Source organism: Schistocerca piceifrons, chromosome 5 (genome assembly GCF_021461385.2).
Source record: "Schistocerca piceifrons isolate TAMUIC-IGC-003096 chromosome 5, iqSchPice1.1, whole genome shotgun sequence".
Classification (NCBI taxonomy): Eukaryota; Metazoa; Arthropoda; class Insecta; order Orthoptera; family Acrididae; genus Schistocerca; species Schistocerca piceifrons.
The window spans coordinates 38225348-38251569 of record NC_060142.1 but is presented as its reverse complement, the minus strand read 5'-3'; the positions used below and the strand labels follow the sequence as shown (position 1 = coordinate 38251569).

The 26222-nt window shown below is 41.1% G+C and overlaps 1 protein-coding gene across 1 annotated transcript in view; it reads left to right on the top strand.

Annotated features, from left to right (window-relative positions):
• Positions 1-26222, top strand: part of LOC124798238 (WW domain-containing oxidoreductase) — a 153851-nt gene that overhangs the window by 33015 nt on the left and 94614 nt on the right. The window contains exons 3-4 of the mRNA XM_047261552.1: positions 9360-9596; positions 20864-21059. Of these exons, the coding sequence (XP_047117508.1) occupies positions 9360-9596; positions 20864-21059 (433 nt within the window). The remainder of the gene's footprint in view (positions 1-9359; positions 9597-20863; positions 21060-26222) is intronic.

Genomic DNA, 26222 nt, shown 5'->3' with positions numbered 1-26222 from the left:
TCAGTGGTTACAATACGAATATACTTCTGCATAAGAAGAACCTTCAGTTGCATGTTTTATTGTCAATTTTGCTGAGACCAATGAAATGTCAAATTCTTGTTGGTGAATCTTAAGCCATAAATAGCATTCTTACAACTAATACATGCTATAAACATAAAATGGATACAGATAAACCAACAGAGAAAATATTATGCCCAACCTTATTGACAAACATTGGAGGATTCTGTGTCTTCAACTGTTCTGCTACGTGCATATTTTTCTTCACCTTGGTCACCTGTTTGCCTGAACATGTGTCATAGTTATGTCCCCTTACCTGAATTTAATGATTCTGAATACTGCATGAGGAATGATAAAAATACATGCATGTCTAGTTTACTCTGCATGTAGACTTTTATGTTTGTATCTGTAACTCTGTGTAGCTTTTTTAATGATAGTTGATACAGCTACATCATGAACGCTTCTCCCAGTTTATATACTAGTGTGTTATAAGACAAAGATTGTACTTCAGGAAAGCATTTCTAACAAGAACCAAAGATAATATCTATTCTTGTGTGTAGTGTCCAATCTGTTGTCATGATCACTTTGGATTTGAGTCACAAATATGAATTTCACCGAGGTACAGTCTGGCGTTATTACTAATCAGTATCTACAGCACAACTTATAATCCTTGGTGTACGGTATTTATAAATAACCTCTTAGAATCATGTAGTCTGCCATGAAATGTTCTTACAAGCAAAATTATGAGTACAGAATAAACAAATACCAGTACGTGAAGAGTCCAGTTTGTGCTCCATATTGTAATGACAGTGTGTTGTGCAAGGTGTGGCTTATTGTAATGTGTCACAGTTGGAGCTTTTGGTACTGATTAAATTCTACGACAGTGTTCTCCTTAGATGAACTGTTTCCTCTGCCATTACAACATAGATTTCCTGGTACTTACCAGTACTCTCTTTTGATAGTGGCAATAGGGTCTGAAATGTCCCAGCTAGCATCAAGGCAGATGGGGTAAGGTTGCCAAAGCCACTACGTCCCTCCACTGTGTTGGTTTAACACTCTATGACGTCTCGCTGTCAGCTGTGTCCTTGAATTTTATGATATCCTTGGCAGTGTTGTTTTCCTGGTGAGTGCAGTTTCCTGGGCTTCCAGCAGCTGGTGGCATCTCATTGTCGTCATAATTTAGGCAGGCAGCTCAGCTGATGACCTTGTTTTTCAGTGATAGCAGTGGCCCCTTGTGCATTTCCCAAGGCGTCAGCATGAACATGGATATAGTACTGTGAGCGTAATTTCATTAAGATGACCAAGATTTTGGAATTTCCAGGGATAGTATGCACCCGGAGTATAAATTTTGTTTAATGTTTACGAGGACAGTGCAATTAACAGAAGCTGTTGTGATTACCAAAGGTCTGAATCGTCTAGTATACTGCCCTTTGGTGGCCATAGTACACATTAGATTACAAAGACAGAAAGAAATCACTCTATCTCCTGTCACCTGGAATACCTTTGAAATGTCCTTGTCCACACAGCCACTCAGGATGGAACCTCAGTTTGCAGTTATGACACTGATGTGGTGCTCATGAGAGGAGCAACAGTAGAAGTGTCTGTGGCTGCTGGCTAGAACTTGCCATCGGATCTGGATAAGCAGCAGGTAACTCAGAGTTTCTAATTAGTGCACTCCCTCTGGTTATCTCCAATACTGCCTTAGGAGGCAACAGCTGGGGCCAGTCAGTGCAAACAGAGTTGGTGGCCATTTGAGTAGAGCAGAAGTGACGTTACTGACTCATATACTCTCAGTGAGTATTTCCAGTACTGTCATAGGAGGCTGTGAGGAAATGGAAGAGGCACTCAGCTGATGAAAACACTTTGTGTTGCTATGTATGTTAGATAAAGAAGCATTTATTCTGAGAATACTATTGCATATTTACTCACAAAATATAAACTCAGATGAAGTGGCCCAGTGAATAACTGCCACAATCCAAATCCAAAGGTCTGGTGTTCCATTTCCAATTGTTCCTGAGACTTTTTACCCATCACTTGTTGCTTCTTTCAGCAGTGGCAATGATTTGTTAATGTGAAAAATGCAAAGACGAACATTGTCACCAAATCCACATTACACTTTAAAATTTGGGTCCCACCATCTGCCATAACTGGCAAAGGGTATTCCACCTCCTACAGGATGATACCTTGTAAAACACTGTGGTGTTCATACCAACTTTTAGACTGAGGAAAACTGTATATTTTTATTTGAAAATGAAGATCAGATGTGTAGCAGTTGTTTCAAAAGCTGATAAAGAAATATGCACACAGCCCTCCCAATATGAAAATGATAGTTACTTGCGAGGCACTGCAAGTTTTATGTAAGTAAATGTTTCATTTTAATATAAATGGCGAAAGCCAGTAATTTGTTTCATCATTATGTGGACAGACGGGTTTCATTATTCACAAATAATTTTTCATGCTTTCCACATCAAACCCAACAATATCCCTGTTACTTTAAATTCAGGACTGATTCAAAACAACTTGCAGTAACATTGAAAGGCAAGGCATCAGTATTGAGTGTGCAAGCGGAATTCTACTGTCAAATGCAGAGGAAAGTGCAGATAGGTGGAAGGTGTACATTGAAGGCTCTAGGAGTGGAAGGACTTGTCTGATAATGTGACTTGAGAAAAACTGAGCTATCTCCCGAGGACATGCAGCTGAGCTGCAACCGATCCCTCCCCCCCTCCACCCCCCCCCCCCCCCCCGCCCCACGAACCATTCCCTCCATGGTCTACACCTGCGACTGCGGAGACGCTATCTCAGTTGGCAGATCATTTTGTTTCCTGAGAGTTGTCTTAATTAAACTCAATATTGGTTCCCAAGCATTGTTAAGATTATAGCTGCAATCTCGGTAAGATCCTGGTGCTTTCTTTCGTACTCCATTGCGTGGTTCTAAGACAAACAGTGCTCTGCGACCAATGACTCGTTGGGTTACATCAGTCGAGGGTGCCTCTGGTGTTCTTGTCAATGATCTTTGATGGTGCACACTGTCTGTCCAATATATCTTTCAACATTGACAAAGAATCTGGTATACAGCAGCCTTCTGCAGACCGAGATCGTCTTTGACACTTCCCAAGAATGCTTGTGTTTTATAGGGTGGGCAAAAGACAGTTTTCACTCAGTGCTTCTTCAATATGTGTCCAATTTTTCCAAATAGTGCACCAGTGTGGTACAGTGTCAGTGGCTGCCTCTTCCTGCATGACTCCTTCCACTTCCATAGCTTTTACTGTTACGATGGGGCGGAGAGCGCACCTAGTCTACTGTTCTGGGTACCCGTTTTTTTTTTCCCATAATACTGTTCCCAGGGTACTTAGAATGGTAGATTAGGCATGCTTTTTGCCCCACCAAAACCATACATCCTGTGGAAACAGAAGAAGTCACAGAGGAAGAGGCAGCTTCTGCTTTTATACTGCACACTGGCGCACTATCATGAAAAACTGGATGCTTGTTGAAGAAACGCCAAGTAAAAACAGCCTTTTGCGTGCCCAAATGAAAAAAATGAATATTCAATGAGCAAAAAGCTTTTTTTCCATGGCTCTTCATTATTTGGAGATATATTTGATACCAAAATTCTGAGAATTATGCTGAGATTGCCATGTGTCGTTGAAGATCTTGTTTTAGATTTTACATTTGTCATTCATCAAAAAAATTGCTTGCATATATATGTACTTCCAAGTACGGGCACCTGTTGAAGTGCTAACTTGTATAGGTTGGGATGATTATCAGGTCTGATACATTTTTATATAAAATCATCAGGCTGCAGGCAACTCTGGTATGTTGTCTTATGGGTTTCGTTACCTTTAAGTTCAGTCAACTTCGTCTATATGTGTAACATGATGTCTTCATTCTTAACCTCAGAAGGATTTTGAAACATTTTTATATAGGGCTCTTGATTTTTTAAAATCTGTGAATTTATTGTCAGACTCATTCCTTATTATTTGCAACAAAGATACATACATGTTGAAATCCAGTATCTCCCAGTGACCCAACTGTCTTTTCCCTTTCTCTTGAAAGAGATAAGCATTTCAATAAATCCTTGAACATGTCCATACATTTCTACACGTATTACCTTGGAGCTTTATATTTAGGTTGGTGGGGTATGTAGTCATGTCAGCTAAAAAAGCCAAATCATTCAACCATTGTTCATTCTCCAAAAACCTGGAATTTTGTCCTTTGTCTGTCTCATTAAGGTTTTTTATCACCCAACAGAGAATAAAATTGTGTGAGCATTGCTGATCTGTTGAGCCATATGATATCATGCCTTGGGCCTGCTTCTGACAGAAAGGTCTGAAATTGTCTGTGATTTAGTCCTGTTGTGTATATGAAATTGACAGATAATATACCTTTTTCATTACATTCTTCAAATCAAGATCTTTGGTACACAGCTGTTCTTTGTGAATAATGTAATAGTGTTTTACAATTGTGTGTGTCATGTGATTACTCATCAAAGCCACAAATCTGTTTGTTCTCCTTGTCATCAGTGGCGCACCATCTGTTAGCCCAGAAAGATTTTCACCTTGAAGGCCAAACTTTTCCAAACAACTTCTTATTTCATCATATGTGTCGTGTCCCATTGTCTTACGTTTCATTGAATGCAAGTCAAATAATTCCTTGATTGCAGTGTAGTTCTCTGTCACTCTTCTTACAAAGACTGTCATCTGAAACATCAGCACTTCATCAAGCGCTAAGCTGTAAAGCACACATTACTTTAATTGTGTTTTGAGTGAAATTTCAGTATCTTTTGCTATGTCATCAACTCAGAGTGCTATAGTTTGATGTGACAAGCTTGTATTTTTCACTAATAATGTCCATTCTGGACACAATGCTGATGCAAAGATTTCCAAACATTCTTTGATGAATTCTCCATCAGATAAAGGTTGTCCTCTTTTGGCAATAACTTCTGTTGCCTTAAAGCTTAGTTTTGTTACAGTCTCTGAGTTTTCTTTTGGTATTTTAAACATGGCCTGCTGACCAGCCAACAAATATAACAATCTTCATAATCACATGTCTTCTAGAACAAAATAATGAATATTCTCATTATTCAGTCAAAAATCAGAATAAAATGTAGGTAAACAAGCAGTTGAGAGGCAAAGTCAGTCTCTAAGAAACCTGAATTACAATAAATTGAATTCTTCTTTCCTAAACTTGTACACATCAAAGAGGGATGTATATACTGGTATGTATAGTTTGACACCAGTTCATAAGGATACAGTGCACTATCAGTGTCAGAGGCTTTGGAGCTTGTACATGAGCATCGTTTTCTGGCAATGTTTCTGCTATCAGTTTCATACTAAATCATGGAAGCCACCATGAAATGTGCGACAGAGACAAACATATGCAAAAGAGTGGCTAATAAACAATAGTTACCACACGTGTTCACCGAACAAGCAATATCACTGCCAACATGGCTGCCATATTAGGTGTCATCTTAACAGCTCACAGCAATCCCAGAAACATGCACACACAAGCCAGGCAACTCAGCTCTATGGTCCTGTGGCGCTACTTCTAACCACACATCACCAGAAAAATCATGCTTTTGTGTGACAGATTACATATATTTACGTACCTTTAATCTCCTTGGGAGCTGACTATTAAGCAGCACACAGCCACTGCAACAGCGTAGAGTGTATCTGTCTGTCTGACTGACTGACTGACTGACTGAACTGAAACAAAGAAAGCAAGTAAGGGCGGGCGAGGACGTATGCTTTCACTCATTGCCCACGTGGCCCACATAGCACACGGATGAGTCACTGGTTGTGAAATGTGCAGTAGGTAACAAGTAAGGAAGAGGACAGTTAGTAGATTAGCAGGTAGGCAAGCACCCCCTCACCCCATATGCATGTTTGTTTGTGCCCATGCACAATCAACAAAGCAAGTTAATTTTAAAAAAACTGTCCTCGCTACCATGTCTGAAAAAACAACTACTTCATCATGCTATGGTAGGCCATATAAATCATATTTTGTGAGAGTAAACCATGTTTTGTGAGAGACAGTTGTGGAACTCCTAACTTATGTATATTTGTTAAGTACTAGCTGCTCTTGTATTTGTTCAAAATGTACTTTCCTGATCCAAGATCCATGAATACAAATTTCAAATTGTGTCTGCAAGTCTGGGCAGTGATATTGAATCAACTTGCTCTTTAGGATGAGCCTTTGTTTTACTTTTGTTTTCATAGACAAGAGCAGTGTGGCTAAACTTGTTACACTAGTTGCATACTACTTGCTAGAAGGGACAGCTCTAGTGGCATTCTTGTTGTTTGCGATGTTCCTCTTGCTGCGTCATTTGTCATTGGTGTAGTTCATTAAAGTATCTCCGGTAGTTTAAGGTATGCTGAAGTTATGTTTATCATTTAATAAATATTCTGTGTTGGGTAATCAGGTGTGCTGTTTTATGTATGCTATTTAATTCACTTGATTGATTTCAAAAGTAAACAATGCACATCTTCAGATGTGCTATACGCAACACACATAACAGTATTAAATATAAACCCATTACAGTGCACAAATATACAAAGTGTCAAAAAATTTTACAAAATAATAATTCCTTAATTAAATTTTAAGAAAACAAGCAAACTAAAAGGTCATATGAGAGGGCAATGTGGTAAGTATATTTGTGGCCCCAACCTACACAGGAATGTATATTACACTCACCTCATTATGTAGATAACAAAGAAACCAATTAGACTAAAATTCCATTGGCTTATCATTTGTAACAGTAAAGTCTCTTATTATAAAGTATAGGGACAGAACAACTTACACCCGCAAATTTCATGAATTCTTATCACCACTTTTATAACTATGGAAACAATTGTTTAATACACAATGTTTCCTGTCCAAAACACAAGGATGCTGCAGAGTGGTTGATGCCTTGAATAGACTGAATTGCATTTATTTATATGAACCATACATTCATTTCCACCAATAAAGAACCACACAATTGCCCTTTCTGCATGTGGAAACAAGAATTCCATTTGTCTGTGGCTGGTGATACAGTGCAAGAGAAAGACCTCATTCATTATAGTCCACTAAAATATGTTATTGTACATTCAGAAGACATTCAATACCAATTTTCTACAGTAAGATATTGTAGTGAGCTGTGTGAAGACAACTTATGAACAAGATGATGTATTATTATCGATCCTGTGTTCTTGAGACAAGGAGAGCCATCAACTGCTTCAAGTGTTGGGATTCAGGAAGTTCCATTCAACTCTTGATAACCTAAGTGTATTGAAGGTACTAATATTGTTGTAACTACAACCAGGATGGTCGCGGGGTAGCAAGGACGGAAAGCACGGCAGGACCCGCGGAGAGGTCTGCGAACAACAACACAACAGAGGAGGACGGACACGACCAATGAAGGACAGAACGAATACAACAAGACGGAACAACAGAGTCACAGGGAAACAAACACATCCACTTGTACACAAACTAGGAAGTAAGCAGTCTAGTGCAAAGCGAGGTGTAAACCGACATAAGCGAGATTAGACTGACTGGCTGAGTGAGAAGCTGGCGCTTAAGTACGCTATCAGAGGTGCCACTATTGGCCGCTGGGACCATGTGTTTAACTGTGATGCCCTCACACTAAAAGCGGGCCAGGAGGCGCGCGCCACCACAGCTTACGGCGCGATGGTGCAGAGACCTCTATGGGTCGTTGACGTCCATGACGTCTGGCGCGGATTGAAATTCCGCGGCGCGCGGTATCTGAAATATCAGAAACTTTCTTACACAAATGTTACCTCACATAATTTTTTGACAACAGCGACAAAGCTTATGAGAGTTTGTGTGGATATGTGACAGCTTTCTGTGCTCTTTCTTGGCTGGATTATTCTTCTGTCTGTCATGAACTCTGAAGATCCAGTTCATACAAATTTTTCCAAATAAGAAGTGTTCTTCATCTGAGAAATATTTTAAGTGCAAATGTGCTTGTTGTTCCAATAAGGAGCACAATACCCACAAGAAAAAACTTGGTATATTGATCATTATATCTGGGTAATTTTCCATTTCTGAACCATGTCCTCCAAACTGCTAACTAAGCACATCAGTTATCGTTGACTCTTCGGATAACAGAGGACTGGTCAGAAAGGGCCAGTTCCAACTTAGATTCTAAAAGAGATGGTCCACAAATCTAATTTATTGTTAAAATCTTACAAGTTATTTACTTGCACTTGAGGGACACCATTGTCGACAGAAACATGTTGACAAAGTTCTGGAGTCGCAGATTTGGTGAGAAACTCATTTTGTCACATCTGTAAGATTTTTAAAGGAAGGAGACTAAACATCCTTGTATGTATCAGCATAGGACTTAGCCAGCAAGCAGGTGCCAGATGTTGCAGTGGCATGAAACATTTATTTTGCCCCACCTGGCTGTGTCTCTGTTATTTATGATTGATGAAACTGTACAAATACTAAGCATTGTACACTGTGGATGGCAAAGGCTGGTGATTGATGGCTACAGTTTGAGCTCTTAATCCTTTCCCTAGTTAGCTGCCTCCTTATGTCAAAAGGCAACTACTCATGGTGCAGAAAGTTTACAACTTTCATCACCACAACACTGGCACTAGATACGGTGAAATGGTTACTTATTTAGTAACCAACAGGCCACTTGTTATTTAAGGGACGGAACACCTCAGTAACATAGGAGTGATGAAGTTAAATGCTTCCTTACTCGCAGACTTGGATAAACCGTGAAGCACAGGTTGTCCTTGAATTTCATGAAATACAAGAAGGCAGGTGCTCCAGATATGCTTCGAAACTAACCTTTTACTCCATATTGTATCATTGTGTATACTAATGGGCCTAAGTAGGGAACAGTGTTGGATATTCAGTCACTTCACTACTTGCAGTGTAATAACACCATAAAATAAAAGTAAATGTCTATGTGAGGGTGGATTGCATTTCGCATGAACATCAAACAAGCTTGTATAACAGGATAACTGCAACCTGAACTTTCACAGTCCTCCTTTATAGAACTAGCAAATATGTGTGACCCCGCTCCCCTTTATCACTCTCCTCCTTCCCAACCCACCCCTATAGACACAGTAGCCCAACTTGGACAAGTATAGTTCCCTGTTGGGGTGGGTCTTGGGGCATAAAAGACATAATGAGTGGGAGAAAAGAACAGGGAAGACATCTACAATTTATACACAAATCTGTAGTGTTCTATTGTTTTTTCACCATTTGTTTTACATATTTATTTAGTGAAAGCTGCTCTTAGCAAAAAGAATGTTTATGGTAATGTATATCTGACTTAACTAAGAATTTCCACTTATCAGTTTCATTGAATTATTATTGAGGGATCTAATACTAAGATGAATTTATTGCAGATCTTCCATTTGGATGGGAAAAATGTGTGTCTGAAGATGGAAAAATATTTTATGTTGATCATGTAAATCGTCGTACAACGTATACTGATCCAAGACTGGCATTTGCAACAGAAGAGAAGGAACATCCACATGACTTTCGTCAACGATATGATGGTTCGACTACTGCTTTACAGATTTTACATGGCAGAGATTTGACAGGAAAAGTTGCTGTAATAACAGGTGCTAATACAGGAATAGGTAAGAGTGAAGATTTATATTCATGAAATAAGGCCACTTTTACCTTTAAAGAAAATCAAAACCATAGGTATGTTAATAGATCATAGACTTCATTATATTAGTTAGTTATATTTTATTGGAACAGAAAATTGGTTTTGGCTTCACATAAATCATCAGCACAGAATTGAGGAAATATTTAAATAGTTTAACCCATACAAATGTACTCGTTGTGAATATCATGCATCATCATGATTTAGCATCCTGCTCATGTGTGAAGTGCAAAATTATTGTTGCAAACAAGTGTATTGCGGCAATATGTACTCGCTTCAAGAATGTCGATACTATAGACATAAGCAGCTTGGAGTGAATGTTCCATAGAGTCCACAGTGTTCATTTAAATTCATCAAGAAAGGAGTTACTTGTTGACAAAATATCGACTCATATTTTGAGGAATTGTGTGGAAAATGGAAAAAGTGGCAAACAAATGCAAATGACGTGTTTCAGGCGAGTTGCAGACAATAAAGTCATCAGTCAGATGCAAATAACCAAGTGGTTTAAACTGAAAAGGACAGTAGCAAACAGTCAAGTTGCAAGTCTGATGTAAGTTACGAAGAGGTTTAAACTAAAAAGGACAAAGGCAAATGAAGCTTAACTTTTGCAAGCTCCAGAAATAAACTCGCATATTGATAGCTGCCAGGAAGCAGAAGCAACATACAACAAGCACACCCAAGATTTTGTATGTACATGATATCATCCTGCAGAAGAAGAATAAGCAACAACAGATGAAAACACAGCAGCCATACAGACAATACAGGGAACAGCAAGCAGACAGAATGTAGTGCACCTCTTTCACCTGAATGATTTTTAACTACAAGCACAAAGAACAAGGAGCTTCCAAGATAAGTGCCACTTCGATGAAGATAACCTATTGAACTGTAAGAACCAGATATTGATTGATTAGTTGATCATTTTTGTAAAAACCAACAATACACAGCTTTTCCAAATCTTCATTTCTTCATCACTTTTCAATGTTTACTGCCATCTTCACTATCAAGTTTGCAGATGTACTTCAAAACTGAATCAGTATTCTCCTTAATATCACTTATCATAGAAGTATCTACACCATACTTATCAGCTAACTTACAACCAGTTCTCCTTTTTTTTAATGAATCAATGATGTTTACTTTGTCTTCAAGTGATAATAATACTCCCTTCCACTTCAAAGCAAAGATGCGACATGGTGCAGCGGTGTAGCAATTGGCAACTGTCTAACTCAAACAATAATTAAACACACAGGTCAAAGACGGCTATGACGGCTGTGATGGTTGTCTGCTGTACTTCACAATTTGGCACCATGGGAGGATTACCATCATGCCTCCACGGTTGCAGTGAAATGTGCAGATTTGTCCAGTGTTGGCTCAAAGCTGGACCACTACAAAAAAAGTGAACCTATCTGCATTGATGGTTTGGTGCTGTTGTATAGGAACTAGACTGGTGCTATATATGGTATTGCATCCACTTCCATTGTTAAAGACCAAAAGCATCTCATAAAGAAATGAGCATGTGAAAGCCACTATTACTGTGCTGAATGTCAGCACTACCTTTATGACTATGACCGGCAGTCAGCATTATTGACTGCCATACTGAATAGACGTAACATACTTCAGTGAAATAATACTAGGCATCATGTGATGAAGAATTGCAATCCTTCTTCAGATAATGGCTAGTGCCACTGTTCTCTGGTGTACATGTTCCTCTGACTTCTCATCTCACATGTTGGGAAGATGGTTGGTAAGGAACCAGTTTGCCAAAGTCCCACAGCAGTCTCTATTGATGCCTTGTTGATAGCATGCAAATCAAGAGAAGAAACATACCCTAGAAATGTATCAAAGCTTTCTTCAAATCCATGGAATGATATTTAGAGGCTCTGGTTGCAGCATCTAGAGTGCTTCATGCCATTGTGATTCCTCTAACTGGGAGATGACATACAGTTTTCATTTTGCACTCAGCTTTTTACAAGCAATCTTCTTTGTAAATCAATTGCATTTTCCCAGCATCCTACCAATGAACCAAAGTCCACCACAGTAGAGAAGGGTACACAAAACCAGTATCAGAATGAGAACCGTAACAAGGATATGATCTGTGTAGTAAGGAAATGGGTTGCCAATGTTGGATGTGGTAAGAATAACAGATAGTGTGATCCTCATTTAAAATCATTTTATAAATTATAAATGAGGAATCAAATGTTGTTATGCCTGAAGCAAATTCCTACTGTTCTTGTGCTGCTGTTTGCACAGCTTGATAACACTTCCACCCAACAAACATTGAGCACACTATCTAGAATATGATTGCAAACTTAAGGCTGCTGATGCCATCTTCACTTTTTTTACTGGAAATTTATATTTTTCGTTTGATGCTCCCTTCTAACACTGAGAGAAGAAGAGTATGCTAACTTTCAGGGAAGGGTCTGCTTTGAGCTGTGACGCAATAGTGTGATGTAGTGATTAGTGCCACTGGCTGCTCTGCTACATGTTTCCAGTTCAAAACTGACCATGAGCCATTATTTGTAATTTAGTATTTATCATTTCTGGAAGGTTCTTGAAATATTTTGTGTTCATAATGTTACTGTTTTCTGAAATATCAATGTTTTTATTAATACCAGCAGTCTGAAATATTCCGTGTTTTACAAATAGCTGCACTGTCCATCCAGGAAGTCAGTTCTCTTCTGGATGTATGCTGGTGTTCATCATTATTGTACACAACATAAAGGAAGATTGAACAGTTGAACAGTTGAACAGTTAACTTGCTTATTAAGCTAAACATAAGATGGTACAGAATACAATAACAGGGAAGTCCAAACAGCGTAGTTTATCCAAACATAGGGCGTGACCCAATGTAATGACAGTGAACAGCACAATGAAGAATAAGGAATCTGCAATTGTCTGACAGTATTCAGTTATTGTACAGATAGTCATAACAGAAATGGTCATCCTTGACCAGACGTAAATATAGCTTAAGTCCTAAGAAACTTCGGTTCAGTTATCACTGTTACAAAACTGCTCAGTAACACTAAGTCCCCAGGAAGTAGACTGGTAACTGCTGGGTGGCATGGCGGAGTAATGTGGAGTATTGCAGATTTAGTTGAGCTCCAACGTATAGGATGCCATAGCCAAGTGACGCAAGTGGCCTGGAGTGAAGCTGCAACTACAACTGCTGCTGGTAGCTGCACCGTGGCTTAAGTACACTGTAGTGAAGGACTATCCATGGGCTCTTGATGACCACATGTCCTGTGAACACAAAATAGTCTCTGTTGTTGCTGCGCGCACTGCCTGTGGGTGATAATGGTGGTTCCTGGTGGTAGCTGCAAGCATTACGCATGTAAAGAGAATATTTGGAATTAGCACCGAATCCAAACACACAATGTAATGGTGAGGCACATAACAGTGTCCAAAGGAGGAGGAGTAGCAGGTCAAGAGCAGGCAGCCTGCATGGCATAGACATCATGCTGGAAACAGAATGGCCGACTAAGCAGGGGCCGAACCCTGCGTATACTGCACACCTTCCCTCGCTGCCTTACCAGGAAGGTTACAGGCAGCACAAGGGCAGCTGTGGCAGAAGAACTGGGCCATTGTGGGGACGGCACCACCTGCAGAATAAGAAAAGCCGAATATGAGGCATAGTGTGGTGAGCATGAGGAAAACAATGAAAACACCATTTGCACATGTGCTTGGGACTGTATCATGGTAAATGTGGAATTGCACACAGTTGGCTTCAGCAGTGACAGAGCCAGCATTGTCTGGACCAGCAACGACAGGAGAGCCAGTCACAACAGGGGCTGTCCTTGTGGAATCAGCGGTGGCCACCATGGGGGTGTGTGGCAGGAGAGGCGGTGGAGAAAGATGAAGATTGTGCAATATATAAGGAAGCACAGAAAATCAGGTATGGAAGCAGGATGAGGAACAGGTCAAGAGGCAGCAAGGAAGGCATGCAGAAAGGTGTGGAAAACATAAACTGCGAGGAGCAGGAAGAGAAAATGATGAAGGGCGCATTTGGCTGCGGCAGGTCCCGACAGTGCTTTGAGGCATGTGGAAGTGTGCTTGGGATTGTGGAGGCATGTGGGTACAGAGGGAATAAAGGGGACAAGGAAGCAAGAATCCGAAAACAAGGACAGAACAGAAGGAGAAATGGAAGTCAGAAGAAGGGAAACATGTATGGAAGGACAGGTTGTGTTGGGGCCGGCAGTGCTGGAGGCCACGCATGTAGACTGGAGAGAGGGCCATGTTGGCAGTGCAGGACTCATCGAAACTCGCCAGAGGTGCCAGGGAAAGAGGGAGGGCAAGGCAACTCTCCAAGAGTCTGACATGACACCTGGGTAGTAGCAGAGCCGACCGTGAAGGAGCCAGTGGCAACAGGCAATGGAGCCTGTAACAAAGGTGCTTGTGAGCCCAGAGAGGACAGAGAAGATGCATTGGAAGAGGAAGGGGATGCACAAGCATGAGAGATAGTGGGGGTAGCATAATGAGCCACGAGCTGTTCCCGAAATTTAGTGTAGGAGAGGAAAAAAGGTGAACTCCAGGATTAAGGGACGGAAGAAGGCAATAAGCCCAAGTGCCAGACCAGATGTGAAGAAGAACTTTTTTGTGACAGCCCTTGTTGATGACGGAGACCACAAAAGCTGATCGAGGATGGCAGAACCTGGCTCCAAAGTGTCTTTGTGAACCTGAAGCATCAGAAGTTGTGGCATTCATAATGGGGAAGGGGCAATAGCCAGAACACTAAGCTGCCCAAATGGAAGAATGGCAGTGGGCCTTGCCAAAGGATTGGCTGCCTGTTTTGGAATCAGTTCCCAAGCCAAGAGCTGACTTCCCCTTCATCAATTGCTGCAGATTGGCTGCCAAAGATGGTTTGTTCATGGGGACTGAAAGGAAGAAATAACAAGCACTGTTTGCTATTCAAAGCACATAGGACCAAGGTCCACAGATCACAGAAAAGTTCACAGTCCAACAAGGGCTGCACAAAAATTGTCACAGTCTGTGTGATAGAGCACATGCAAAGTTCAAGGTTCTGTAGGTGGTGCTCATGTAAGCTCAGTTCACAGTTGTCACTTATGATGACCAGAGTCTGAAATGCACGAAAGATAGGTGACTCTGAGAAGCACTAAATCTGACTGCAGAAAACAACGCAAAACCAATAATCCTCATCATTAATTGTAGTGCAGCACGCAGTACAAAAGAAGGCTGAACAGTTAACTTGTATACTGAGCCAAGCATAAGGTGGCACAGAATACAAAAGGGAAATCCAAATAGCATAGCGTATCCAAATCTCTGGTGCGGCCCGATATGATGATAGTTAACAGTACAACAAAGGAGGAGGATTCGCCAGTAGTCTGACAGTATCATCACAGAAAAGTAAAATCTCTCATAAGACAGACATAACAGAAATGATCACCCTTGGTGAGACATAAGTGTAACTCGCACTCCAAAGAAACGTCTGTTCAGTAATTGCCATAGCACAATTACACAGTAGCACTGAGTCCCCAGGAAAATGGCTGCTGGGTGGCACAGTGGAGTGATGCTGTGTGCTGCAGATTCGCTTGAATCCCAACAGATGGGAGGCCGTTGGTGATCAGCGCTAGTGGCCTGAAGTGCGGCTGTGACTACAGCTGCTGCTGGTGGTTGCACCAAGGCTTCAGTACACAGTAGCGGAGGAATAGCAGCAGGCCCTTGATAACCGTTTGACCCACGGATGGAAGCTAGTTCGCAGCAGCAGCACCTGTGTTGTTGCTGCAGGCGCTGCCTACGAGCGATGATAATTGTTCCTGGTAATTTCTGCAGGCATTATGCCTATTAACAGAATATACATTATCAGCACCAAATCCAACCAAGTGATGTGCCTTGCTAGCACATCACAGTCTTTGAAGAAGGAATACCTGCAGGCAAAGAGCTGACAACCCACACGATGCAGATGTGCAGAAATGGAATGGCCAACTATGCTGGGGTCCTGCCGTGAACGAACTAAAGTAATAAATGTGCTTTCAGTGTTAAGTGTTGTATTTCAGTGATGACCTTGCGTTCAGGTTTGGACTTGAATATAGTTACAATGTGAAAATATTTAGTGACAACAGATGATCTCCATACTTTTCAAGAGAATTAAGTTATAGTCGGACTTGCTGATGAGACGTGGGAAACCGTTTGAGATTTTAATGGTTAAGATAATTATTTGATTTGAAGGCCCTATTGCCTAGTGATCTGAGGTCCTGAATTTTTCTGTGTAATCTCTATTTTTGATTCTGTTGCATCACTTCCCTCTCTTTCAACAAATGATGGGAACTCTTATTACAATTGCTAGCTTTTTTTGGTGTTTAACAGTGTGTACCAAGCTTTGTTACCAGTCTTGTGAATATTATGTTTTCACTTTGGCATGTCCTATATATGAATAGTATAATACCTAATACAGACATTGTGAAATGTAGGATGCTTATGGCAATCCATTACTAGAGAACCTAGTTTTCACTCTGTTGCAGACTGGCTACCACCCATCTCCCAGTCTGTTTAAAAAATTGTGCATGTGCAAAAATCAGTTCTGTTTGAGTTCACTGCTACCGTATCATTGCCCAAACAAAAAAAGTAATAACTCTTACGGCACCAGGTCAAATGCCACACAAACACAGAATTTCAGATCAACTCATTTCATATCAGTTTCTGGTACTATGTACTAAAACTTCACCGTACATGTGGTCAGCCTGTGCAAAAGGAAGATGAAATATTCCTGTCCTAGCAGTGGAAGACTATATTTTTAGGCCCAAAATGTTAGGCAGTTATCCATGATGATAAGAAAGGGCTCTTCACATGCTGTGATGTAACAAAAGTCAATTCTAAGGAATTATGAAAATATGGCTTGATGTAGAAGTAACAGATGAGAGAAAAAAAACACAAAACAAGTAAATTGTGAACTTGAGAAAGCTAAGAAACATTTTAACTAGCTAACATTGTTTGACTATGGAGAAGCAAACTGACGTCAACAACTACCATGACATTTCTGTTGTACCCCAAACTTACAAGGTATTCTCCAAAGCGCTGCAGGTGAGGCTGGTGGAAACACTAGATCATTAAATAGGTAACTATCAAGCTGTTAATGATTAATAAAAACTACCTCAGCTGTATTATTACACATATATTGTGTTATGATGGTTTAATTCTTTGAACACCTTCATGTTGCTGAATTGTGCTTAGGTCATGACATTAAAGGCGATGTTACAGACCAAATCCAAAATGCTCCTCATAAACATTCTTCCGGCATTCGTGGTGATGACCTGTGTGCTGCGTTCAGTAATCTTGATCAAGCTGGAGCCAGGAAAGGCGGATCCTGCTTTGAGCATATCTGTAGTTTGAAAAGAGTATTGGAAAATTACATCTCGAAGGATCAGGTAGTGTCTTTGTTGACAACCAAAAAGCCTGTGATTTGAATGATTTGGAAGTACTGTTTGATGTCTTAAGCTTTGACACAGATATTTTCAAAAGTAAATTTTCATGTGAGAACTAATTTAATTAAAACTGGTGTCTGACAGAGTGATGGACTCTCTCCAGTTCTATTCAGTTGTGTTTTAGGGAACGTTGTCCAAGAAGGGAAAAGGAATTAGATGGGGAAGCGTTACTGAACAAAGTTAAAATTGAAGGTTCAGAAAACAGTGTTAGAATCAACTGTCTTGCATTCAACATTGACCTGATGACCCTGTCAAGAAAGAGAGAGAGACGACTGTAGAATAGATAAACATGCTGGAGGAACAGGCAGAAAAAGTTAGCCCCCACATTTCTTTCGAGTGAACAAAGTACATAACTAACAGGAAAGGCTGGACTTGGAGAAGCTAAGAAGTACGAGGGTGGTTTGAAAAGTTCTCAGAAACAAATAGAAAAAAAGTAGTTACATCTCTGAAACTTTTTATTATTTTTAAATGTTGTCTTCTTGTAGATTAATGCAGTTGGTCCAATGATGTTCCAGTGTCTTGATCCCATCTTTAAAATGAGAGCCTGCAAAATAGTTGTCAACTCTGTCTATCAGTTCTTTGTTTGAAGTGAATCTTCAACCACCAAGAAAAATTTTCAGTTTTGGGAACAGATGGAAGCCTGATGGAGCCATAGCAGGTGAACAAGACAGGTGTGGCAACAGTTCATAACTTAGTTCATGTAATTTTGCCATGGCAATGGCATGTGTGTGCGGGCATGTGTCAAGAGTCGTGGCACCCATCTTGCAGATAATTTTTTCATTTCTAATTCTTCAGTTAAAATGTGATATATCCTTTCAGATGACACAATTTCACGCACTTTCAATTGGCGATCCTCCATGACCATTTTGTGCACTTCTGCAATGATTTCTGGAGTAGTGACACATCTTGGCTGACCACTGCACGGATCATCATCTAAGTTCTCCAGACCAAATTTAAATTCATTTGTCCACTTGGCAACAGTTGAATATGAAGGAGCAAAGTCCCCCAGTGTATTCTGGAAATCAGCACGAATGTCCTTTGCTTTCATACCTTTCTTTACAAAGTATTCAGTCACTGTTCAAATCTCAATTTTTTCCATCTTTGCAAATCACTACGTGAAAACAACAATAGAGCCACATCACCGCCACAGCTCTCTTCCAAGAACACTGACATGGCATGTGTTTACAGGCAACAGTCCAGTGAATATCATGTGAACAACTCGCGCTACCACTGACCTCTCGTGGTGATTCCAAGAACTTTTCAAGCCACCCTCATATGAGTGCAAGATCCTTCTGTAAACATTGTATTTTCAGATAATAAACAGGCAATATAGGCTATGAGGAAGAAGTAGGGCTGTAGCATTACGGGAGAGCATCCTTAAGTTGATATGCTTCTGCCAGGTGCCGGGCAAATAGCCTTTCTTTTTCTTTTTTTTCCACTCAATCTGCTCTGGTAGGTGGCTCAGTTGTTACAGCCTGTGAAAATCAGTTGTCTCAGTCAGTTTATAATCTAGCACCCTGTTTAACTTGTCACAGTTTATCAACACAGTGCTGACAAGAGTAAAATACAGGGTGTCCCGAACCTTTTGAGTCAAACTGAAACAGGTTTCTATGGGTCCACAACTGATTATATCTGATTATATTGAGATTGGGAACCAATAGTCAAAAATTTGTATTTATTGTGTTATGGATATACACCGCATAACAACAGTGTAGCTCATAGTAATTGTTCAAAGAGACAACCACGAGTCTTGTGCATGTATTGCAACAGCACATGCCGTTCTCCCACAATCTCACAAAGGCCCCAGGTGACTGTTGAACACTGGAGCAGGCAGTTGGTGATAAACAGTGTACATCATAAACATTCTGTATACAACTTAGCTCATACCATGTGTCATGTAATGACCATAAGCATCACATCAGCGCATTAACCTGGCCACATGCACACAAGTATCCCTGGTTTCAGTTGCCCATTGCATCAGACAGTTTGTGACGTGACTATAGTGAGTTGTGTTACTGTGTACAGTTGAAGATGGAACGTTACTCATTATGAGAGTTGGCAGATAAGCATTTAATGTACAGTGAGTGTGGTGTGCGTACTGTAAGACCTTCGGTACACACACCATCAGATTATTTGACTTGTCGCTCTAACGAAGTAGGCGTCAGCAATATGTCTCGTGGTCTTATTGTGGCATGTTTATCTTCTGCCATTAGGTCAGACGATAGAAATGTCACTTGCACGCTTAGAGTAGCAGATTGAAGGTGACCAACTTTAAACACAACTTGATTAATTTTCACACACATTTATTAAAATAATAAAAAGCATAGACATTACATAACTTGATTCTGGATGCTGTTTACAATTGACAATCTGAAGTTCCTTTGTTCTTGGTACGTTGATCTTGTTCTCACATATCTCTGATACTTGACAAAGTGTCTATACATTTATCTTCATGGCTATGTACAGGAATATGATAATCTTATTAAGCGCAGACTGAAACTTGACTATAGACTGGTACAGACTAAAGCAGACTGGTGCAGACAAATGCAGACTGACTAATCGGAGGTCTGTACACTCGTTATAATACCTCGCGCGTTCATGTATCACTGCACGAGTGTGATCCGCTAGGAGAAAAGGTTCTACGTTAGCAGCAATCTCATTGGCTGCATTATATATTAATACGTGGATCGGCGGAAGCAGAATTTGGTCTGTCTCTAAGGCAGCGCCATCTCATAGTGCGGAGACAGACCAGCGCTGCACCTGCTCTGTTGTGCTTAGCGGGGCGCGCTCTAGTGGGAAAGTTGTGTATGTGCTGACTACGCAGAACTATGTACACAACAGTGAGGCAGGATGTGGTGTCTGTAAATCAGCACAAATGTGCAGAGAATGTTTTCCGAACCGGGGTACTAATTGGAAGAAGTCTATCTCCGTGGATACCAACTTACAAGAGATGGGATCATTCACGGATCAGAGAGCTGCCCGAGATTTCCACCGAACACATGTCCAGACACCAGACTTTGAGGACACAGTGTTGGATTGTGTGGCCAACCATCCAGCAACAAGCACCCATCAGTGTTCCCATGAAATGCACACTTGGAAGTAAAAGTGTGTAGAGTACTGGTGGAACAACTATTGCATCCCTATCGTAGAACATGTGCAAGCACTGGGGTCAACAGATAGTGAGCCCTGCATTCACTTCTGTCAGTGTTTTATCCACCACAGTGCTGTAGAGCATAACTTCGTACAGTTTGTATTGTTTACAGAGAAGGTCTCATTCACCATTGATTATGTTTTTAACAGTAACAGCAGCCATTTCTGGAGTGAGGCATACATACTCTCATTGTTGGAAGGAGAGGTCCTGTTCCATGGTCTGCACGATTGCTGCATGTCACATCTCTGGACTTTCTCCTATGGGGTTACGTCAAGCATTGGTGTGTGAAACCTCCTTAGAAGTGGATGAAGACCTGCTGCTAGAGGCCAAGCTTTGTGTCTCCTGGCACAACAGACACTAGTGATCTTTGAAAGAGTGCGGCAGAACTTCATACACCATTGCCATGCATGCATTGAGACTGGCAGTCATCACATTGAACAATTATTATGAGCTATGTTGTTGTCATGCGGTGTATGCTTTGTATGTCCATAACACAACAAGTATGCATTTTCAGCTGTTGGTTCCCCATCTCAATAAAATCAATTTTTTCATCCACTATTACCCATTTCAATTTCACCTAAAAGGTTTGAGGCACACTGTATTAGTGTCTATGTCATGTATTTAAATACTAATCTGCAGTTTTTGTTTTTGTAGGCTATGAAACAGCAAGATCATTAGCATTCCATGGATGCATCGTAGTATTTGCTTGTCGCAGTCAGTCGAGGGCTGAGGCAGCTATAGCAAGAATTCAAGCTGAAAGACCAAATGCTCGATGTAATTTCATTGAGTTAGATCTTTGTTCACTGGCAAGTGTGAAGATGTTTGTCGTCAATTTTAGACACATATACCAGTAAGTTTAATTCTATACTTTTATGTTTAATCATTTTTAGTACCTAGAGACTGAAAGATATGATTCAAATTTGGCCATAAGAAGTGTCTCGCTGCTTCAGCAAGTTGGTCCCTGTAGCATGAAACAGGTTCACATATGCCTATTTCCCTGCTGCCTGTTCCTTGTGAGCCTTCTGCTCTGTAGCTAATAAGTTGAAATCATAAAGGGAAATTTATGTGCAATATATTTTAAGTTATAGTGAAGTATTCTGTTACTGTAACACTTGAAGCAGGTGGTCTATTAAAGCAACCATCAGCGTTGTCCATCTTCATCTAAATCATTTTAGTTTCGAGATTAGTAGTAACCCCCTTCTCATGATAGTTATTTAAGCCAATACATAAGTCACTACCACTGATGCGGCATCTTAACTTGCAGCTCACATTCAATTCTGTTCCACATACTATGTGCACAGATCTTCAGAGTCTTTGAGAGCATCATAAAGGAATAAAATCTTTACAATAAAGGATGGCAGCCAAAAACAGTTGCAGGATAGAATTTTTTTATTAAAATTCTTGACCAAGGTTTCGGTACATATAAATATACCTTCATCAGAAGTACATTTCCTGAATAGAAAGACACATTCATTAGAAAAGCCATATCAACGAAAGTGAGAAACAGAAGCTTAAATAACGGTGAAATTGCTAAAGTAATACAGGCACACAATTTTAACAGTTGCTGCTGCAGCCATGTTTAAAATCTTGAAGGAATAAAATGCTATGTTTTCAAATTGTGTCGATTGAGTTGTAATCCTTCGCAGTGACATCTTTCGAAAGTTCATTGTAACTAGGAGTTTAAACAGCTGACTGCTCGTAATAAAGTTTCTGCTATATATGTACAAAAAAACTGAATCCAAAATCTTCCATAAATTGGCAGAATTTACACATGTACCAGAAGGTGGGTCAAGTAGTCTGCAACAAATTGAACACTGCTGTGGAGCTCATAACATAGAGCACAAGGAGCTGACAACACCCTCGAAATGCCATTCCATGTATTTGCAGTAAGGGTGAATATGGTGGTAATAGTTTTTTGTAATGCTCTCAATCTCTGCATCTAATAGGAAGATTTGCATTTGTGAAAAGCACACTGCTACAGAAAAGCAATCTCAAGAGCAGTATTCTGCAGTTGCAGTTTATGATAACCTCCAAGAAAAAACCCACACCATATTTATTTGTTTCATTGTATTACTATAGTAACTGCTTAAAAAGGTGAAGTTGTGCAGAAAGTATATTGTGTTTTCTATAGCTCTACATTGCCCAAAATGTATCGATCATTGCTGTTACAATACTTATCTCATCAAGCAATTAGTTTTGGAAGCTGTGACCGAGCGAGGTGGCGCAGTGGTTTGCACACTGGACTCGCATTCGGGAGTACGACGGTTCAATCCCGTCTCCAGCCATCCTGATTTAGGTTTTCCGTGATTTCCCTAAATCGTTTCAGGCAAATGCCGGGATGGTTCCTTTGAAAGGGCACGGCCGATTTCCTTCCCCATCCTTCCCTAACCTGAGCTTGCGCTCCGTCTCTAATGACCTCGTTGTCGACGGGACGTTAAAACAACACTAACCTAACCTAACCTTTTGGAAGTTGTCACTGACTGTTCTTATGTAGCTGTTTGCTACCAACTGATCTCACAGATTAACGTACGTGCAGTCATCACAGAAAGTAAAACATCAACAATAAGAATTTTATCTTTCATGAAATTTATGCATTGTTTCAAACTGCCCAATTTTCTCACAATATGTAGGTTTTACTTTATACTTAAACTACCAAAATTTTCACCATTGCGCGAAACACAAAAACAAAACCACATGTGCACGCGTACGCACACATGGTTACAAATCTCCAGAAAATCCAGTTTCTGTTTATTAATAACTTACAAAAATGACAATATTAGTTAGAATACTAGAAAAGGATCATTGCTCTCACCGTATAGCGGAGATGCTGAGTCGCAGAAAGGCAAGCAAAGCTTTTGTCCAAATAGGTCTCCATCAGAATTAGACAACACCCCCCCCCCCCCCCCCCCACACACACACACACACACACACACACACACACACATATTCAATTCTGTTCCACATACTATGTGCATAAGTCTTCAGAGTCTTTGAGAGCATCATAAAGGAATAAAATGCTCTGCGACCACAATCTCTGGCTGCCAAGGTCAAACAGCAAGCAGCAGCACATGATTGGAGATGCAAACTGAGTTGTGGGGGTAAGGAGGAGGCTGAAGTAGGGAGAGGGAAGAATGCAAGGTTGGGGTGGAGGACAGCAAAGTTCTACTTGTGCAAGCATACAGGAACGAGGTTGGGAGAGGGTAGAGCAGCTAGGGCAGTCAGAAGAGTAGATGGTAGGCAGGGGGGAGGGGGCTGCGGAAAAGGAGAGAAGTAAAAAGACCATGGGTTTGTTGATGGAATAGAGGGATGTGTTGCTTGAATAGGAATAGGAACAGGGAAGGGGATTGCTGGGTAAAGGCCACGAGGATTACGGGAATGTAGGATATATTGTAGGGAGATTTCCCACCTGTGCAGTTCAGAAAAGTTGGTGTTGTTGGGAAGGATCCAGATGGCACAGACAGCAAAGCTGTCATTTAAATACATGGCAAAGGCTGGAACATGTTTAGTTTCAATTTTTTGCTTGAACATATTTGCTTGAAACTCTGCCTTCTACGTTAATGTACCAAACAGTTATTTGCACCCAGTTGGCTGTGTGATTCCTATGTTTAAAACTATATGAAATGAAGAATGTCGCATTGGGCAGCGTGGTCAGCACCTGGGTGGTCCAGCTGTTTCCTGCCCAGTTTGTTGGTAGCCATTCATGCGGACAGGCAGCATGTTGGTTGTTATTCCCACATAGAATGCAGCACAGTGGTTGGAGCTGAGCTTGTAGACCATATGACTGGTTTCACAGGTAGCCCTGCCTTTGAGGGGATAGGTGATGTTAATGACCAGACTGAAGTAGGTGGTGGTAGGAGGATGTATGGGACAGGTCTTGCATCTAGGTCTATTACAAGGGCATGTGCCATGAGGGATTGGGAACAAGAGTTGTGTAAGGATGGATGAGTACATTGTGTAGGTTTGGTGGATGGTGGGATACCACTGTGGGAGGGGTATGAAGGATAGTGGGCAGGACATTTCCCATTTCAGGGCACGACGAGAGGTAACCGAAACCCTGGCAGAGAATGTAATTCAGTTACTCCAATCCTGGATGGTACTGAGTCACAAGGGGACTGCTGCTTTGTGGCCGAATGATGCGGTTTTGGGAGGTGGAAGGTCACTGGAGAGATAAGGCACGGGAGATCTACTTTTGTACAAGGTTGATAGGGTAATTATGGTCTATGAAGGCCTCAGTGAGCCCCTGGTATATTTCAAGAAGCACTGCTCATCACTACAGATGCAACGGCCATGGGTGGCTAGGCTTGTGTGTAAGAGCCTTCTTGTTACAGAATGGTTGGTAGCTTTCAAAGTGGAGTGATTGGTAGCTTTGATATGAATGGAGATACTAATGTAGCCATCTTTGAGATGGAGGTCAACACCGAGAAAGGTGGCTTGTTGGGTGGACGAGGATGAGGTGAGGTGAATGGGTAGATGATGTTGAGGTTCTGGAGACAAAGATGTCACCAGTCAATCTGAACCAGGTAAGGGGTTTGGGATTCTGGGTGGTTAGAAAGGATTTCTCTAGATGACCCATGTATAGGTTGGTAGAGGATGATGCCATGCGGATGCCCATAGCCATACCCCGGATTTCTTTGTAAGTTATGCCTTCCAAGGTGAAGTAATTGTTGATGAGGATATACTTGGCCATGGTGACTGGGAAGGAGGTTGAAGGTTTGGAATCCATCGAACATTGGGAACGGTAGTGTTCAATAGTGGCAAGGCCACTGAGTGTAAACTGCTGCTTGCAGTCTGGCCTTGGCAGCTAAACACTGTGGTCGTGTGTGTGTGTGTGTGTGTGTGTGTGTGTGTGTGTGTGTGTTTGTATTTATTGTCTAATTCTGATGAAGATGAAGGCCTGTTTCGTCAAAAGTTTCGTTTGACAGTCTTTTTGTTGTACTTATCTGCGACTCGGCATCTCCGCTTTATGATGAGTAGCAACTATCCTTTCCTATGAACACAGTTTGATGTTGCATAGCGCCAGCGTGGTTTCACGCCGAAGGGAAGCTGATGAAGGGAAGCTGGTCACACAAGTTATCATCCACTACCGAACATGCAAGTGAGTAAACAGGAACAATGATGAGTGATTCGATTTTTGGCGGTGGAGGGAGTTGGAGACCGTGAAATGTATCGACGGATGAAGGCTGTGTCGTTCAAGTGTTGTGGAATGGCGCAAACAATTCCTTGAGGGGCATAAGTCACTGGAAGACAATGCTTGTCTTGGACAGGCTCAGCATGTCATCACAACGGAAATTGTTGCGGAAGTGAATGCTTTAGTCTTGGACAACTGCAGAATCATCGTTGATGAGATCTGTCAGTTATTGGGCATTAGCGTGGGTACTGCGCACACCATAATGCATCAACACTTGAACTTTAAAAATCTGTTTGCAGTGGATTCCTCACCAACTGGCCACCGAACAGCACAATACTCGAATGATGCTGTCTTGATTCATCTGCAATGCCATCATGAGGAGGAATGCAGCTTTCTGTCATGTATTTTCACAGGTGATGAAACATGGTGTCACCATTTTGAACCGGGAAGCAAGCATCAGAGCAAGCAGTGGAAACATGCAACTTCACTACCTCTAAAGAAATCAAAGGCCGTGCACCTCCTTTTTTGACCACAAGGGCCCACCGCTTGTTTATTTCCTGGATCGGGGAACCACCATCAATGCCCAGCATTATCAAGCCACTTTACAGAACCTTCGATGAGCCATCAAGTTGAAATGCTGGGGCATGCTGTCCAGTGGCGTTATCCTCCAGCATGATAATGCCCGCCCACACACGGCCAATGCGGCGAAGACAGCATTGCAGCAGTTTTGGTGGGAACTGCTGGAACATCCACCATACAGTCCCAACCTTTTACCATTTCACTTTCATGTGTTTGGACCTCTAAAACAAGCTATTTGCGGGCATTGGTTCGCAACAGATGACGAATGGGTGTGGCTAGCTTTAAAGTCTTACAGCGAGGTCAGAG